Here is an 18,722-nt window from a genome sequence, read left to right as displayed (position 1 = left end):
TGTTTAGTTTATATGTTAGATGTATGACGAACAGTGATGTACTGATTCCTGCCGTCTTCACAACGTTCGCACAGTGGAGGGCACGTCTCACACAACTAGCTATACATTAATATATTACAGCATATGTAGTAACGTTATATATGTTCCGGGTCTCGTGCAAGATGCAGTTTGATGTTTCAATCTTTGTGAATAATTTAACAGCACATAGAGCGGCGCTCTTGCTGCAGTGATGGCTGACAGCTTGCATCGGATCCGATTTTGGACGTTCATTGATTGATTGTGGTGATCAATAAAGACGTAATCCAAAGGTCACCGCGCCATTTGTCTCTGAAACTAAGTTAATTAGCTCAAGATTAATTTTAACCTCAGGCATACATATACATATGTAGTTAATATTGTTGTAATATACATACTGTTGTTGTATATATGTTAAATGTCTTTAATTATGCCTCATCTTACTCTTGGTGTAATAATTTTAAGATCAGTAATCCGATCGATATTTACGATCTCTATCTCGGATGTCTTAACTAAATTCAGTAAGCAAATACTGTAATTTATTCTGGAACTAAATAGTGCTGATCGCTCCGAGTTACGCAAGCTGTTGCTGTGCGAGCTGCAGATGCTTCACCACTGTGTCACGTTCTCTTGTAATTTTACCTCGTCAGAACATTTTAATGAAAAAATATCACAACACGTGGCCAAAATGTTTAACATAATCGATTTAATTTTACATGATTGATCACACAATATGTACGTATATTGTATACCTATAACATATTATCCGGAATTTAATTATAAAATGAATTACCCTGTCAGCCAACAGTCCCGTGGCGACAGGGATCATATATTGAGATAAATCAATTTATTTGCGTGACGCTGCAGCGAAGTGACAATGTCGTGGTGCCCGCCGCCCGCTCACCGCCCGCTTGCCGCCCGCGCTACTTCACTACTAACATACTGGTTTACATACATTTTTATAAACATGTTCATGATAAAACATCAAAATGATTTTATTAGTTTATTATTCTTTTTATTAGTTTATATTTATGTCCTGTCTCAATGTAGATGTTGAAAAGGACAAAAAGCTAACAAATCGTTTTCCTAACGGAAATCAATATTCGCTTATTCTACTCTTTAAAAAAATCTTTCAAGAAAGTAACCTGGATGTATAAATCAAAAGTAGAAACAACAAAAATCCTCGTGAGGTTAATAAATACGAAATGTCTACGACATGCAGATACAGGGCATCCGAGGCGCGAAATTTCCATTTCGAGCAACGCCAAATTTGAAACGAGTCCGCAAGGAGTCCGACCGCAAAGAGTCGGCTCATTCTTTGCAAGGGAAGCTCCTTTACTCGCCCTCGGGGAGCGATACTCGCAATGTGCCTCCTGCCTGCTGCCTCCTGCCGCCACTTGCACAGCCCTTCACATATCTGTAATGGCCAACATACACAACATTCTATGTTTATGTTCACGACGTCTTCAAAAATTACGATTGAACATTCAAGAATGTTTGTCACACAACACACAGAATACAATCAAGTATTCATATGGAGGCGATATATATCTCACCTTTATGGAAATAAAGAAAAACTGTCATCAACTGTTCAATTCGCAATAGAAACATAGAACAGCAAACTCAGAACAGAACTCTCACAACAAGGTTACAAAGATAAGTAAATAAAGGTGTGGTTTTGTTTTATTTTTTAAGTGAGTCTTGTCCTATGTAATTGTAATAGTTTCCTGCTGAGTGCTGACACACCGTCCTGTCACACCTTACGCAAACATCGAACCTCCCAACATATTATATCTATTTGCTATTTTTGGCGGTTTGTCGTATGCTTTTTAAACACCACAAGCCGTCAATAGCAGAGCCAAAGAGTGATTTCTTATGTTATAAAAATATACAGACGTACGTATATTGTACGTAGCAATGTGTACGTAATGGTGAACATAAAACTTTTATGTATCCGCACCTACAGCAACAACAAAAGTAGGAAAACATCATGTAAACAGAAAATAATTAAAACCATCCGTAATCAGAGCACGCTTGCCGAAAATGTAGCGCAATCAGTGAAATGGAGACCCCGGATTAAAATATAAAGTCTAATCCATTACGCGGACTAAATGTAGAGATCGTAGCGCGCGCTCGCAGTCGTGTCGCAGTCGCACCGCGCGCCGTACTCACTCACTAGATCACTGGCCACATCAATATTCAGCAACCGACACAACGGTTGCTATTCCAGTTTAGAGCTGCTGCCATCTTTATTTAATGCTCATACCTCTTCACTTCAAGGCTAGAGGCTTTCATCAGCTGACTGCTGCCATCTGCCATCTTCTGGTTACATTAAATTCTGTCATATTTCACAAAGCAAAGCTGTGATAACGAAAACATGTTGAATGTGTGGATTACAGTATATAACTTCTATGTCAAACACAACATAATGCGTTTTAATATACCTACCTAATTATACATTAAGATTACGTTCTTAAAGGGAACTAACAACGTACTTCAGAGTGTAAAGGTGCACAGCGAGGCAGCTTATTCGAAATGAAATTGATTATGACTTTTGGAAAAGTCGCAAGAGGGCGCGTTTTAGGAAGGAGCGTGTCCCCGAGCAAAGTTTGGGTCGACATTAATTAAGGCAAATTAAAGTTGCACCGGCGCGGCGGGAGCGGCGGGCGCGAGGGGCACGGGGAGCGCGGGTAATACCCCTGTCGGCGGCAGCTCTTAGGAGCTCGTAAAACTTTACGCTGCGCTGTCGCTGTCGGGGTCGAAGTCGGTATCGGTGTCGGTGTCGGTGTCGGTGTCGATGTGTGCCGCAAGGTGATATAAAGACCGTAAAACTTGAAAACTACTTTTCAGCTGCTTCAAAGAATTGTGCTTCCAGTCTTAGTGTCTATAATAAAATTCTTTGGGCATAATAACTGACTAGTTACTCGTACCATACGAGTACAGTTGCTGCTCAATAATGATACATTTTCTTTGACTATAAAGAACCGTAAATTTAAAAACCTATAAAACGTATTTTGTGCCGAACATCAACGTCTAATTAACAAAATCTTATTGTTGTTTGTCCAAATTTTAACTATATATATATATATTAATTTAGTTGAAACTGAAACACTTCTTCGTCTGTATACAGAGCTAATTCACTGGATAAAGACGTTAGTTAGTAACAGAGCAAGATATGCTAATGGAGCTCCCTCAATTCACCATCTCACGTGTTCACATGGAGTAGATGAAACAAATACGTGGCGAGTGACTTGCCTCGGGCGCCGTGCCCCTCGGGCGTCGTGGCCCCCGTGCCGAGTCGCCGTATGAACTCTGCTTATTTTATACAATGAATTTGAAATTCTATCTTCTTTTTAAATAAAAAACTTAATTTACCACTTAAGTTAATTAACTTTGATAAAAGTTAAGTTGTTGACGTCTTAGATTGATCGAAATGTTAAATAAATTAATTTAACTTCAGACAGGTCCAATAAAACTGATAAGATTAATGTTTTTCTTTCAACACTTTGAAACTGTATGTTGTTAACATTTGCCATTGATTTTAGGTGTTTAATGTAATATTTTTAAAGAAACAATGATCGGTATATAATACGAGTACATAAGTGCTTTATTCTCATTCTCATTATATTATATGTTATTATTTGTGCGTGACATATATTTTGAAATAGTGTTTGATTTTGAAATACTATACTGAATCAATAAATATACTATTTCAGAGGTAGAAAGGCGGCTGTCGCTTCCTCCGTACATGTGAACCTAAGCTATCAAATGTGGCAGGAGGTGAGCACAAACACATAACTATAAAACCAAAGAGCTAAAAACCACAGCCTTTAATTTACATTTGTAATAACATTTAACGAAATAAATTTCTTAAGTAAAGTGCTTCATCCAGAACTAACGGTTTTTGACATACGATCCGTATTGATGTCACTGGCTGCTTTGATTAAACTATTAAACTCACTTTATAACGTTTGCTTGTGATATGCGCTTTCCTTCGTCAAAGCAAAGACACGGGCACAAGGAGAGCACGAGGCGGACACGTGGCACGCATGAAGCGGGCATTCAGCCTCAGCCGCCGCGCAACAGTCACCTAGTAATTTGTGGTTTTATTTTTTTAAGTTATCATAAAAGAGTCTAGATTATAAATGTTGATTGTACGTATGTAACAAGACTTATTTTGTAAGATTATATTGATAATCTTTAATCACGTAGCCGGGGATGTTTTACCGTACATCGATTGCCGCGGCGCTGGTGACGGGGCGTTAGCGGGGCGTTAGTGGGGCGTCGGAGGGTCGTCGGCGGGGCGTTGGCGTTGCGCCAGACGGCGCATTTCGTATCGCCTCCAAAAGCTCTGGATTTGACTCCTCACGCTCCTAAGCATGCCAAAGCCCCCGGATAAAGCCGCGCTGTTTATTTACTTTGCTTATCTCTGCAATATTCAATTCATTGGATTTAATGCGATGTGAAATATTATCTTTGTTCAATATTTTGGGTTGTTTTATATTTAGGTTACTAGGGGTTTTTCAATACTCAAGTGTAGTGAAGGCCGACAGGTGTCGCTTCTCACAAGTCGATCCATCTATTATAACCAATTATTACCAACTATTACTAACATTTAAAAGCCGACAATTTTTATTCCACATCAAATAAATATAAGTAAGATACGGTCACCACTCACCACAGACACGCCTACATATGTAGTTCTATATAACTAGATATTACTAAGCGACGTCACTGCTAGCGTTGTGTAGTGTTCACTTATATACACACCGGCACAATTAGCGGAACACATAAAAAAGCAGGATTTTAAAATCTTTTACTTGAGGAACTGGCCAGTTATGATTTTTTTTAATTTATTGTCAAATTTGATAATAGAAAATTAGATGACATACACGTTTTTCATTAATTTTTTTATTTTCCCGAACAATACGTTTTGTCAACTTGTTCGAGTAATAACTACGTAATTGTAATTTTTTTGAAAAATTGCACTTAATGGTTTTTTATAAATTTGTTATTCTATAGGCAATTTTGTTTATTAAAAGCTCTTTATTATGCCTGACTTAACATCACTGGAAATCATGAGGGCTGATGAAATGAGAAGAAATGGCCATACCTACAGATCGATTGCCCCAAAGCTTCGTCGACCAGTATCAACGATTCATCGCAGCATCCAGCGATGCAGATCGTCTAATTCTCTTGTGAGGAGGAGGGGTCAAGGTAGAAAAAGATGTACATCGAGACGAGATGACAGTTTTTTACAACTTGGAGTTCGTAGGAATACGCGATTAACGGCTGTACAAGCTCGAAATGAACTGGAAGACGTTCGAGGAGTACGAGTAAGTGAGCGTACAGTACGCAGGAGTTTTGAAGAAGTTGGTTTAGGGTCGTATATACCTGCCAAAGGCCCAAAACTTGAGAGACGTCACCGCGTAAACCGATTAAGCTATGCGCGAGAACATCGTCATTGGATTTGAACGAATGGCAGCAGGTTCTCTTTACTGATGAGTGCAGAGTTCTTTTAAAACAGATCGATGGGAGACAGCGAATATGGAGACGCAAAGGAGAACGCCACATACAGTCTAATTTTGAACACACAGTGGCTTATGCTGGCGGCTCGATTATGGTTTGGGGAGGGATATGTTTGGGAGCTCGCACGGAGTTAGTGATAGTCACAGGAGGGACCATGACAGCAGATCGATACATCAGAGACATTTTAGAAAAACATATTGTACCATTTGCCCCATTTATTGGTGACGACTTTATTCTAATGCAAGATAATGCTCGTGCTCATAGCGCACAATCGGTACAGGCATATCTAAGCCACGTAGGTATACCGGTGATGCAGTGGCCAGCAAATTTCCCCGATATGAATCCGATAGAGCATGTCTGGGACTTGCTAAAAAGAAGGGTTAAATCCAGAATGCCACCCCCCAACAATCTGAATGAACTTGGAAACGCATTACTTGAGGAGTGGGAGCGGTTGCCTTAAGAAATCATCGATAACATAATCTGTAGCATGCCCAGACGAATGGAAACCGTAATCAGAGCAAGAGGGGGAAACACTCGTTATTAATTTTGCTTTAATTTTATTGTTAAATCATTTAATGCTTACTTTTTTATTTTTTTGTAATGGTTCATAATCATCTAAAAAATTCACTTATTTCAAATTTCTTTATTTTTCAATAAAAAAATGACGAAGACTTTCCAAAGTCGTTGTTAAAAGATGTTAATCAATTTGTTATTTTGTATCTAATTACATTTTCGTCAAATATATGCGTTATTATCTCATAGTCTCACTTTTTTTTCTGTTCCGCTAATTGTGCCGGTGTGTATATATAGTTAAAATTTATATTTTATCAGTGCTAGAGCCAACAACAAGAACAACATCATCTGTTGCACGAACAGGACGGCTCGACCTGTGCAATACCACGAGCACACAAAAGAGGGGCGTGAAGCGGATGTAATTCCGCGTACAGTCTGATGAGTCTAATTATAGTCCCTTTCCGTCCTTTTCTTGTAAGGAAGGGATAGAATGGGGAAGTGGATATTGCCGCGGAAGAGACGCTTTGGAAGGGGAGATATCATCTTTCTATCCCGTGTCAATTAAAGGTAGGCAACGCATCTTCAAATTCAGATGCCTAAGGGCAGCGGTCACTTCGCTTTTGCTTGCTCGTTTGCTACCATACAAAAAAATATATAAAGAATTCATCTGATTTAGATGGGTGAATCGAAAGTTCGAATGTTTTATGTAAGCTGATATAAAATTGATACAATATAGTATGATACACAGTTTCCACTTTGAGGTAAGCACAGATAGAAAACTTTTTATCGTGATCAGAGCATAAAACCCAAGTCGACAAATACTCGGGATTTCCTAAGCCTAAATTATCCTAAATTCAAAAAATAACCTAAGAAACTATAACAAAAGTAATGTTATGACTTAGCTGGTTGTAGAAGGTAGAAAGCATCATAACGTTTTTGTTTATTACATTATTCATGTTCCAAACGCCAATTCCGATGTGAATTATTGTCGTTTTTGTTATCGAATCACTGTTTTGGAATCTACGAGAAAACTTTTTTAATTCAAACAGAAATTGGATTGCGCCTACATTTGTTATTGAGGATTACATTTTCAGTAAGTATATAACAATATAAAAATGTCAAATAACAATATTATGTAATTTTCAAAGTTAAGTACGCATCTATTTTATTTTGAGTTACTGACTATAAAAATATACGTAAAAATACAGTCGAATTGATAACCTCCTTCTTTTTGAAGTCGGCTAAAAAATTACATTTGTATTCTGCTATACTAGTACTGCAGGCGCTGAATTGCTAACAAAGCCAACGCCAACATTGCGATGGGTCCTTCATTCAAGGGCCAAAGTAACAAATTGATGAATTTTACTTTTTTATGTTAAAAGCTACCTCTTAGTTTAGTTAACGTGCAATAAACACAAATACACATTTACAGGTGTAAATGTCATTTTTTGCTAAAGTAAAAGGGCCTATGCGGCATCTTTTCCTACATGGTTGAAACTTTGAGAGCCTCACCTGTAAAGTTGTCAATTTGCACATTGGCCCTTATTCGTAGGAGCCATCGATTGACCAAAAATAATTCATATTGATTCTTGGCGAACAATAAAAACAAAGCAGACCGATGTTTTCCACTTATGAAGGAGATGCTGCAGCCCGTCGTATGGAGATCTGAACATGTAAATACCTCAGCACAAACAAAAATCGAAACTGCTTTTAAAAATTCTTTTGAATATAATAGGCCAAAAGAACTGTTTTGTAAAAAATCGAATGAAACCTCTTTCCGTCTCGTCCCTTAGTTAACATAAGTTACAATATATTCTTTTGTCACATACAATAAACATTTTGGGTGATATTACTTAAATGTAAACAAAGACTAGAGTGAATTTTTGCCTCTCTTATACACCTGCAGCCTGCAGCCTGAACTCTGCCCGCACTCTGCCTGCAGTGTCCAGCTACACGGAAATAAATATAATTAACCCCTGAACTACAGCCGGAACCCGGTCTTGTTGCGATTCGTGACGACAGTAATTTGGATTAAGCCCGTGTAACACTGCGTTCGGACTCACTTGTTGCATACACTGTGTACATTTATTTTTGACTAGCTGTCGCCCGCGACTCCGTCCGCGTGGAATTAAAAAAATACTTAATAAGTAGCCTATGTGTTCTTCCAGACTATGTTCTACATTTATGCCAAATTTCACTGAAATCCATTTTCTAGATACCTTCAAACAAACATCCATCGATCCATCCATCCATCCATCCACGTAAACATTCGCATTTATAATATAAGTATGATATGTCTGATGTATACTTACTTCTTCATACGTTGTTAAAGCTCTTTTAAGGGAAAAATCTTTGGAACGTTATTTATTGAAATATTAAAAGTTGGTAAGTAATACAAACACGAGCGCCGGTAATTAAGTTGTGTAATTAAGTGGTCGCCTTCCTACAAATGATTGTTTCACTTCGCCTACGCTGCACCGACGCCGGTGGGCTGGCGCTCTCGTTAATTACTTTAGCTATTTATCTCGTCCGGAACCTGTAGTGTTTCCTAACTATACTTACATACTTATTGGTGTTGTAATTATGTATGTCTCCTTTGTGAAGCTCTTAGACACGCTGTTGCAAATTGCAGCTTTGTAGCACAGAAAAAGAACTGTAGAATAAGCAAGTACAAGTTTAAAATAAAATAAAAGCACAAACTATGTTTTTGTGTTTGAATTGCGAGAAGTTTTGATCCGCTACTTTTTTAATTTTGGAACCAATATTTTAGGGAAAACTCTACAAGAGCTGTTGTCTCACGGCGGCGTCTCAGGGTTCCGCGTATCCGAGTTCCGGCATCACAGCATCGACGAGAGACTCGCCGCTCGCACACTAGTTCTCGAATTCCTCCTGTTTGCTTAAGAAATAATTCACAACTCCGTGGAACTTGGCCGGAACTATAATTTGTTTTGTTATACGAAATGCTAAGTTGTCTAATTACCTTTACAAAGCCTTATGATACAAACTCTGTCAACTGTATCTGGGCCAGATGTTTATTTAAACAGTATTCTTAATAAATAGTGTTTTCTTGATGTTCATCAAATTAGTGTTGATAAGAAAAGCATCACAATTAATATAATATTTATTTAATGTAAAAGAATATGTAGCATTTATTAGACCTTAACCTTAACCTAGAAAGATTTGATAGTTAGAAGATTGGATTGATTACATGCAAGATGTCATGATTAAGAAGGTAGTGATGAGAGAAAATAGGTCGATTTGGAAAACGAAAACCTGATGCGGCGACCTTACATATGTGAGATGATGATGATTTAAGTAGGCGTGGTTTTCATTAACTGAAGAAATTCATGATAACGCAGTACAAAATAAAAACATCATCCACAATTGATGAAGATTTGAAAATTTTTATGTCCGTCCTTTTTTTGTATTTTTCATTGGGATTTTGAGAATTTGCATGTTCGAACCCTTTTTTGTTTTCTCAAGGGGATTTTGAGAGGAGGAGGAGGCATGTGTCACCTCTTTTTGTATTTCTTGATATTGAGAATTTTCATGTTCTTTTTGTGTTTCTTGGAATTGTAAGTTTTTATGTTCGATGTCTTTTTCATGGTGGGTATATTGTTCGGGCTCACACTGATTATTATTTATGTTTTTGTGATGACCATATTTTATGATGTCGGCAGCTTTCTCAGCGAGCATGACGACGGCTGCAGTGGTGGGTCCGCCGACGTTGCTTGGCATCACGCTCGCGTCTACCACGCGCAGACCGCGCACGCCGTGCACGCGCAGCTCACTGTCTACCACCGAACCCATGGCGCACGTGCCCAGGTAGTGGTGCAGCGTGGCCACCATACAGCGTACGTAGCAACGAATATACGGTTTGCTCCACAGCTCGAGCCCCTCGCACATTTGCAATTTTAAGTCTACGACCTCCGCTTTGACGCTTCTTAATAACGTGGTGTTTAGTAGCCTGAGAGTATTTTCAATGTAACCCACGTATCGCTCCAAGTCTCGTTCGTCGCGCAGGATGCCCGCGTCGATAAGAGGCGGATCGGCGATGTCCGCGCTGCGCAGCATCACGCGGCCGCGGGACTCGGGGTACAGCATAACCGCGCACGAAAGCAGCACGTCTCTGCCTCGGCTCTCATCGAATAAAGTTTGACAAAGTCTATTTTCGTAACCGTGATAAAATGCACAAAACTGTAATAGATCCTGCGAGTCGTGCTGCACTATGTAATTGACATTTTCATACTCTATGCGATCCGCAGAACCATTCGCCGGGACGCTACCGATGAACGATGTGAACAGAGAACTTCGACGAGGATCGGTCGGCACCAGCGGAGCTCGAGAGTAATCCATTTTGAAAGGAACAAAAACGGATACATGATTTTGATAGTTAAAGCCGACGGGTAAATCGCTGCGGACGCGGATGCCCAGCTCCTGTAGGTGCTCCTTGGGCCCAATTCCCGACAGCATAAGAAGCTGGGGGCTGTTGAAGGTGCCCGCAGACAGGATCACTTCTTTTCTAGCTCGCACAGATATGTTTTTATTGTCCTTTGTCAGTTTTACTCCGATGGCCCTATCAGAACTGTCGAATAAAATTTCGTAGACCGTCGCGTGCTTAAGGACGTGAAGATTCGCTCGGTCTTTGACGGGGCTGAGGTAAGCGTAAGCGGTGTTTTGTTGCACGCCGTCGGCGATCATAAACATTTGCTGAACATATCCCGAAAAAGAGCATCCATTAATATCTAGAGGGGTCGAATAATTTAATTCCTTAAAAGCGTTCAAATATCTCCTCGATTTGGGATTGGGGTCCCTAGTTAGTCCCAGGTATCCGCTGGTACCGTAATATTTCGCGCACGAGGAGCTCAGGACTTCGCAGTCTTTTAAGTCTTCACCTTTTTTAAAGTAAGGATAGACGGCGTCCCAGCTCCAATTGCGGTCATCGAGCAGGTCGGCCCAGGTGTCGTAGTCTCGGGGGTTGCCGCGCACGTAATACAACGAGCTGAGTGCCGTGCTGCCGCCCAGCACACGGCCCGCCACCAAGTTCCCCGAGTGCTGCTTGTGGCAGCGCTGTGATACCGGGTCTGGCGTCGTCGTGTAGTTCCAGTCCAGATAACTCCGTAGTGTATAAGTTTGCAAAGCAGGCCACTGAAAAATTGTCATATAGTTACTAAATAATATTTAATCATGGTGTATTAATTGTAGATTTTTTTGATTTTTAGCAGCTTACAGGAAAAAAAGATTTTGTATGTGTATCTGTATGTAAGTAGGTACCTGCGACTCAATAGGCGGGTCACCACCCGCTTCGATGAGCAACACGGAGACGCCTGGTTGCTCAGACAGCCGGTTGGCCAGCACGCAGCCTGCGCCGCCGCCCCCCACTATCACGTAGTCGAAGCAGTCGCCGTCTGTTACATTAACGGCCCATAGATACGGTAACTTTTAAAAATTTGCAATCCAATGTAAATGTCAGGGTGATGTAAATAAAATGTACACGGCCAGAGATTAGTTTTGTAGTTGAGCCGTGAGTCCTACAAGTTGTACAATTATTTTACTAAACTTTACATTGACTGGGAATCGCCAGGTCGACTGTGTTTTCCTACAGCAGGCCGTACCAATCTCACCTGATACCTCGGCGCTTTTAGGAAACAATGTGTAAGTAAGCTGCAGCAGCGCGAGCGTTCGGAACGCCTCCTGCACCTTCACTGTGGACGCCAGCGACGCCTCCACGTCCATCGTGCTCATCATCCGGTGACAAGTGTATGTATTAAAACCGAACGTTTAAACATCTATTTATATTCAATATTATACCATTATCCTGTAACTAGGTTAATTTTAGTTTCTTCTACGTTAAAATGATAATTATTTAAGAAACAGAATTCCTGTAAAATTTGTCCCCAATACCTACACAAACATATAGATAACTATAAATTGCTAGTTATAAGGTATCGATAAAATTTTAATTACATTATTTATTGATCTATTGTAAGGCAGGTAACTGGACCGGTTTCCGAATACGGCGTGGAGTTTGGGCTCGAACGCACAACTGTGCGGCGAGCGTCAGTGCGTTGCTGGCCGCGCCGCCGCCTATGTACGCACAGTCCCTCTCAGTTATGATTACCCAGTATTTTGTAATCAATGATATTACAAGAATCAACGTTCATCGACATGGTCTCAGTTTAAGATCTTAACCGCACCTCACTACTGACTCTCTTTGTCTATAGTCTAAAACTTCAGCTGTCAAGTAACTTAATGCCGAGATGACCGAGCTATCCCTCGATTTGAATCAGTACCTGCAGTCGGGCCTCTATGTCTCGGCATTCCTCCTGCCGTATCTGTCGTGTTAGCGTCTTTTAGATCCGATCATCTAATGGTTTTTCGGAACCTGGTTTATTTTCAAGGTTATTTAAATTGAAACTGATGTTGTTTAGGAAATATTGATCTTAATTATATGTGATATTTTTAATTTTCAATTATTTTTATTACGTTCATGTAATGAAACTTTCATCAATAGCTAGTGAACGTGCTTGCACTCGTTATATTACGCTACGAGTATTTGACGACATACCGCCGGTGGCCGGACGCCGGTCAAAGGCAACAATTTCATTAGTCGTTGCCAACGCACCCGACCTCATGCAGTTCCGATATTGCACAAGCATTTGATAAAACTTTATGAGAAAAAAACATTTACTATGTGATACAAATGTCAGGTGTCTGCTATGTTCAAAGTTAGAAGATTATTTAATATCTTAAAGCCAATTTTCTGGTAAAATGTCATCAATATGAGAGACCGGAGTTTATATTTTGTAGGTAACTATAGTAGGTAAATATTTTGTGTTAATTTCCGAGTCAAAACTAAGACTATTATATCGACGCTGATGAGAGTTTTTAACACAGCAGATAGTACATTGTTCTAGTCAACCATGTACGAGTATGCACAAATGGATCAACTACATTTAGTAAACGAAATACAGACCGATAACGTAGTATAAATAAACATTAGTATGTAACCTATATATTTTATATTATTCTCTGTTTACGTAAATACAAGAAAAGCCCGGTCCGACTACGACGAAGAGGCGAGGCGCGCACTGTTATGTGAAAAACCGAAAAACTAGAAAAAGCTTTTAACGCGAGCGCAACGTAATCCAATCTTACGTTATGATTGAGTGGCGAAGCGTTACGAAGTATTACAGAATGTTGACCTATGAGTACATATTAAATTTTTGTTCTTAAAACAAACATATTAGTAACTATGATTGCGATAGTAACGTCGAGAAAAAGTAAGTCCAGTTTGCTGAGATGACCCCACAGACACGGCATTTAACAAGCTGATGTGCAGCAGCAGTGCGTTCTTAGGCCGCGCGAAGCTGCAGGAGACCCACAAACTTATATAAAATTTTCATAGCAGAGTTGGCGGCGCGCCAAGCCTAATGCGACGTCCCCACAACACCTGTGCGGTTGAATTTGTTCGAGAAAATAGCACATTTCATTCAAATGTAGTCTCGCCCTATTCTCTCATTTTCTCTAGCCGTTTGCTGCTGCAGGTGCGCCATCTACCTTATTATTAAGTAGAACTTATTACTTTAAGAGATTCACACGTGTATTTTAAAAACTAAAAGATAAAAGGAAGCTCTAAGTCTTCGCGCTCACAGGAATAGGGATAACGTTTCGAGTAATTTTATATTAGGTTGTTTTGAGGAGTCCATAGAAAGAAAAAGGATATAAAAACGACTTAGCAATTCTTGTAGGCCCCATCACACAGCCGGCATATACTACGTTGTGCGTGATAAAAGTACAAATCATTCTAATCTAAGAAGCACATTCCTTTTATCATATCTAACATTTAAATGTGTAAATTAAATAAGGTGTTTTACTGAAAGACAACTTACCCGCACCACGACACAAGTGGTGGCGCGCGGCTTGGCGGTTCGCCACCGCCCGGCCCCAACACTCGACGCCTCTGCTATTTGGCAACCGCGTACACTCAGCGGCACTGCTTAAGACGTCCTAGACTAATTCCTCTATACCTTATTCTAAATGAAAACTTCTTGCACCAGTTGTACACTACCTTGTCTCTTCCAAATTTAACCTAACTTCTGAGTCTATTTACCCCACATGATGCCCAACAACGCTTACCTTCTGTGCAATCAAGAAGATAACTTGAACTTGACTTACGACTAGTAGATGTTGAGGAAAATACTTATAATTCTATTACCTTTGTAAGCACATTTTTCTTAAAGACTTGAACTAAGTCTTTTGTTAAAAACTAACTTGTGTAAAAGTTCCTTGTCACCTCACGTAAAGCGATACATCAACGTCAGGCGGCCGGCGGGCGTTCGATTAAACTTTAATTCCGATATAATCGCGGCCGCGCTCTGCCCACAAACTTTCGACGGGATAACAACATTTTGATCCAAGTTTCTCTTTCCTTGAGGCTCAATATTCAGCCGACGACATTACGATCTTTGTAATATAAGCTTCACGTACATTTTTGCTTTAGCTTTTTGCAAAATAATTTCGAAATCCTGTACATTAAATTTGGACGTTTACCGATCTATTTTAGTTGTCCTAATTTATTTTTAAAAAATCTAAATTTTTATTGTTAAAGATCCAGTTTAAGTTAAAACATATCTTTACTTTGATGACAGTACAGATCATTAAATTAAATGAAGTCATTGCGACCAAATGCGTCAGATGAAGCCATTCAGAGTTAACTCGTGATTAAAAACAGACATTAGCTATGTAATTAACATAAAATAATTTTTCAAGTTCCATTATTTGGTCGTTGGGTTTGCTTCGTAACGAGGATTCATAATATTATTATTGTGTGGCGCATTGTCGGACGCGAGATGGGGCGCGGGCTGCGGCGGCTGTCGTAAAGAGCTAATTAAGATATGGAAGTTAAGGGTCGAATAATTACGCTTTCATTTATCTTTCCAATGTTTTTTCCTTGTTCATGTAAATTTTATAACAAAAGAGTGCCTGTTTTACGAGGCATTATCACGTTTACGACATTTGTTTGCCGCACAACTGGTCGAACTCAAAGCCGGTAGCGTCGGGAAATTACAGATTACGTGCTTAATAAATGTATAATTTTTATAATGCGGGAGTGTTGCTTCCTAAGTCAGTGATGAAATAAATAACCACTTCTGTATCTAAAGTGTGTATTTTGTGGCGAACACAAGCAGGAAATATGAGGACTCGTTACCTTATTTTTTAAAGCATCTGTGCAGATCTAAATATACCTGCTTTCACAACCATAAAACTAAGCTTATGCTGCTATTTATATCCTATCCTGTGGTCTGTCTTCATCAAGCTGGAAGCATGAATTCACAGAGCACAGTTACAATAAATGAAATCTCTCGTCTCTCGAGTGTCATTAGAAAATAGTAGTGTAGAAATGGAAATTAATAATATGTCACAGCAGTTAGCGGCGTATTATAAATTATATATTTAAATCATTGTACTGATCTATGACAATTTGTTAGCCTTGTTATGATAGTCAACTAAACAAATCAACATCAAATTGACGTAATGTGAGGAGGGAAAGTATACACTGAGCGCCTCCATCACACATTATGACGTCATACAACAAACAAGTCATTGCTGTTACAATGATTCAATTGTAAGCAAACTTTTTATGTAAATATTTTTCAAACTCTGTCTGGTTGTTTTATTTCGATGAGCAGTGGCTGCAGTGTCATCATTGTGTGAACTAGGAAGTGTTTCAATCAGCCCTTCAGTCTGGTTTCAGCTTCCTCCGCCGGACCACATCTACCAGTACCAGACCCAGTAATTGTGAACTTGTCATTGGTATGAGAGGCGGACCTAACTGTTTTTTTCTTACCTTTTTTACTAGCTAAGCACATATTTTACTACTCTATAAGGTATTTTGTTGTAGTTATTTTTACGCAATGCAATAAGTTTGAAAATATCTGATGTATTTTCTTCATCATGCAACATGTTACCACAGACCAAACAAACAATGGACGCGCCGACGGTGCCCACCATCCGGCGCATACAAATAGCACTACAACTGCTGGCGTCCCTCAAGCTCTTCTCCTACTTGTTCCCGCAGCAAGCCGTCGTCTATGGTGAGTGCAACGAAAACAAGACAACTAATTGTGCTTCCGCTAGCGCTAATATAGAATTAAATATTATAGTTGTGCGTTTGTTGTAGATTACAGTACGTACGACTACGTGATAGTGGGGGGCGGCACGGCGGGCAGCGTGCTTGCCAACCGTCTCAGCGAGGACCGCACTCTCAACGTGCTGCTACTGGAGGCGGGTGACGACCCCTCGCTTGAAGTGCTGGTTAGTGTCAGTAATGCAACCCTACACCCAGCTCTTTCCCACTCAAAGACGTAGACTTATTTTACGTTTATTTTGATCAAGGAATATTATTGTAATGTTCAATAACGTTTCACTACAGCTCGCTGGCTTGGTGCACCTTACGGCGCGCTCCCGCCTCGACTGGAACTACACGTCGGAGACGACGCAGTACTCGCAGTGTCACAAGGGCCGCGTGCTGCACCACCCCAGCGGCAAAGTGCTTGGTGGCAGCAGCAGCATCAACTACATGCTCTACGGCCGCGGCAGCCCGCTCGACTACGACATGTGGGCTACGGTTGTCAATGACTCTGCATGGAACTGGGACAACACCATGCCCTACTTTCTGAAGAGCGAGAGGCTCGAGGATCCGATTATATACAATTCGCCTTACAGAGACAGCCACGGCATCAACGGTTACTTAGGCGTGACGAGGGAAACTAGCAGCGAACTACGGAAATATTTGGATTCGTTCAGGGAAAACGGTAAGCTGGAGACGTTCGACGTGAACGGCAACGAGAGCATGGGCTACACGCCACAAATGTACACAATTGCCGGCGGCGCGCGCCAGACCACCGCCTTTTCCTACCTCACGCCCATTCGGAACAGAACCAACCTGCATGTCATGAAAAACACGATGGCCACCAAGATCATTTTCGACAACAACAACCACGCCATCGGAGTCGAGGCCCTGACGGAACACAACGAGACCTACGTGCTGAAGGCGAGCAGGGAAGTAATCGTCGCCGCCGGCGCCTTCAACACGCCGCAGCTTCTCATGCTGTCGGGCATAGGCCCCGAAGAGCACCTGCGCCTACTGAACATCAACGTGCGCAGTGACCTGCCCGTCGGCTACAACCTGCAGGACCATCCGTTCGTGTTGGTGTCGATCCGGGGCGAGCGGTCAGCGACAGCCACCCCGCACTCCGACCCCCACAACTTCCCATTGCCCACTTTCACCGGGTATGTGGCGCTGAACCGCGCGCAGCTGCACCCCGACTACCAGAGTATCAACTTCGCCGTGCCAAGCGACTCCCCGATGCCGCAGAAATTCTGCTCCCTAAACTTCGGGTTCAAAAGTGACATCTGCCAAATTCTTAAAGCCGGAGTGAAAGGCAGGAAGACGATTTTAAGTTTGATCAGTCTTCTCCATCCGAAATCGCGCGGGCGCGTGATGCTGCGCAGCACATCCCCGCGCGATCCGCCGCTCATCTACAGCGGGCTATTCTCCGACGAGAGTGATATAGAGGATCTGATAAGCTACGTCAAAGATTTCACTTCTGTAATGAACACGACGTACTTCCGAGACATTCGCGCTCAACTGGTGGACTTGAGCGGCAACCGCTGCATGGGGTACAAGCTCTGGAGCCGTGAGTTCTGGCGCTGCTACGTGGCCTGTCTGGCAGCACCGCTGCACGACTACACGGGCACGTGCGCCATGGGTCTGGTGACGGACACGCGGCTGCGAGTGCGCGGTGTGCGGCGGCTGCGCGTGGTGGACGCTAGCGCGCTGCCTGGCCTCGTGGGCGGCAACGTACTAGCCGCCGTCGTAATGCTCGCCGAGAAAGCCGCCGATTTGATCAAGAGAGATCTTTCTCTCAACTTTAGGCCCAGCCATCCCTTTATTAATGTGTAGGGTTGTTCTTATGGTTTGGGCTCCGGAGCTACTAAATGTTATATTCTGGTAACATGCTTTTTGTACATAATCTCTATTTAATATTATTTAAAACTAAATAGCCCAACATTAATGCAAACGTTAAAAGTTGTTATATTGTCATATTAATTTATAGAATTTAAATGTTGTATGGGTTCTGACTGTACCAAGTTTGGTTATTTTGTATTCATTTAGAAATACATATTTAATTTAAAAGGTAGTTAAAATCATGTCTCTGGCCTGTTTCCACTCACGTGGGGTCGGCGCACAAGTTAAAAGTTTTGGTTTAATTTTACGGCCGGCCGCCTGCCTGTCACCAACCCTACTTGGGAGTTAGTTAGAATACTTAAATAATATAAAATAAATGCGGAGCGAAAATTAAAAATTGTATAATCATCAATAAGTGTTGAAGTGAACAAAATGAAATGAACAAACCAATTAGGTACTCTGCAAATGACTATATTTAAATAAATAACAAATAATTAAGAAATAGAAAGAAAAAGGGTAATCGACAGCCAACGTCAAGAAAAATATTTATGTGATTGTCAATAATAGAAAACTACATAAGCTATCAAAATAGCAAAAAGGTCCGCAACAAGTGTCTTAACTCATTAAATTTTTCGGGGTTTTAACGCAATACAAGTTCAAGTCAGGACAACAAACATAACTAAACTAGGAT

The 18,722-nt window shown here is 40.9% G+C and overlaps 2 protein-coding genes and 1 long non-coding RNA gene across 3 annotated transcripts; 1 reads left to right on the top strand and 2 right to left on the bottom strand.

The window, feature by feature from the left end:
* Positions 1 to 402: 402 nt before the first annotated feature.
* Positions 403 to 4,851, bottom strand: LOC123721300. Its single transcript, XR_006756200.1, has 3 exons — positions 4,774 to 4,851; positions 3,702 to 3,705; positions 403 to 412 (listed from the first exon to the last, which is right to left on the bottom strand). It is a non-coding gene; the product is annotated as an uncharacterized LOC123721300 (long non-coding RNA).
* Positions 4,852 to 9,208: 4,357 nt separating this feature from the next.
* Positions 9,209 to 11,810, bottom strand: LOC106721403 (glucose dehydrogenase [FAD, quinone]). Its single transcript, XM_014516329.2, has 3 exons — positions 11,682 to 11,810; positions 11,332 to 11,465; positions 9,209 to 11,205 (listed from the first exon to the last, which is right to left on the bottom strand). Exons 1-3 carry the CDS (start codon positions 11,803 to 11,805, stop codon positions 9,463 to 9,465), a joined length of 2,001 nt encoding a protein of 666 aa, XP_014371815.2. The 5' UTR covers positions 11,806 to 11,810; the 3' UTR covers positions 9,209 to 9,462.
* Positions 11,811 to 16,151: 4,341 nt separating this feature from the next.
* LOC106721366 (4-pyridoxate dehydrogenase) lies at positions 16,152 to 18,121 on the top strand. The gene is made up of 3 exons (XM_014516287.2): positions 16,152 to 16,158; positions 16,241 to 16,374; positions 16,493 to 18,121. The coding sequence occupies exons 1-3, from the start codon at positions 16,152 to 16,154 to the stop codon at positions 18,023 to 18,025; spliced, it is 1,674 nt and encodes a 557-aa protein (XP_014371773.2). The 3' UTR covers positions 18,026 to 18,121.
* Positions 18,122 to 18,722: the final 601 nt, after the last annotated feature.

The sequence above is a fragment of the Papilio machaon genome, chromosome 10, assembly GCF_912999745.1.
Source record: "Papilio machaon chromosome 10, ilPapMach1.1, whole genome shotgun sequence".
Lineage (NCBI taxonomy): Eukaryota > Metazoa > Arthropoda > Insecta > Lepidoptera > Papilionidae > Papilio > Papilio machaon.
Note: the sequence above shows the minus strand (reverse complement) of the source record. Positions and strands in the feature narration are given on the sequence as shown.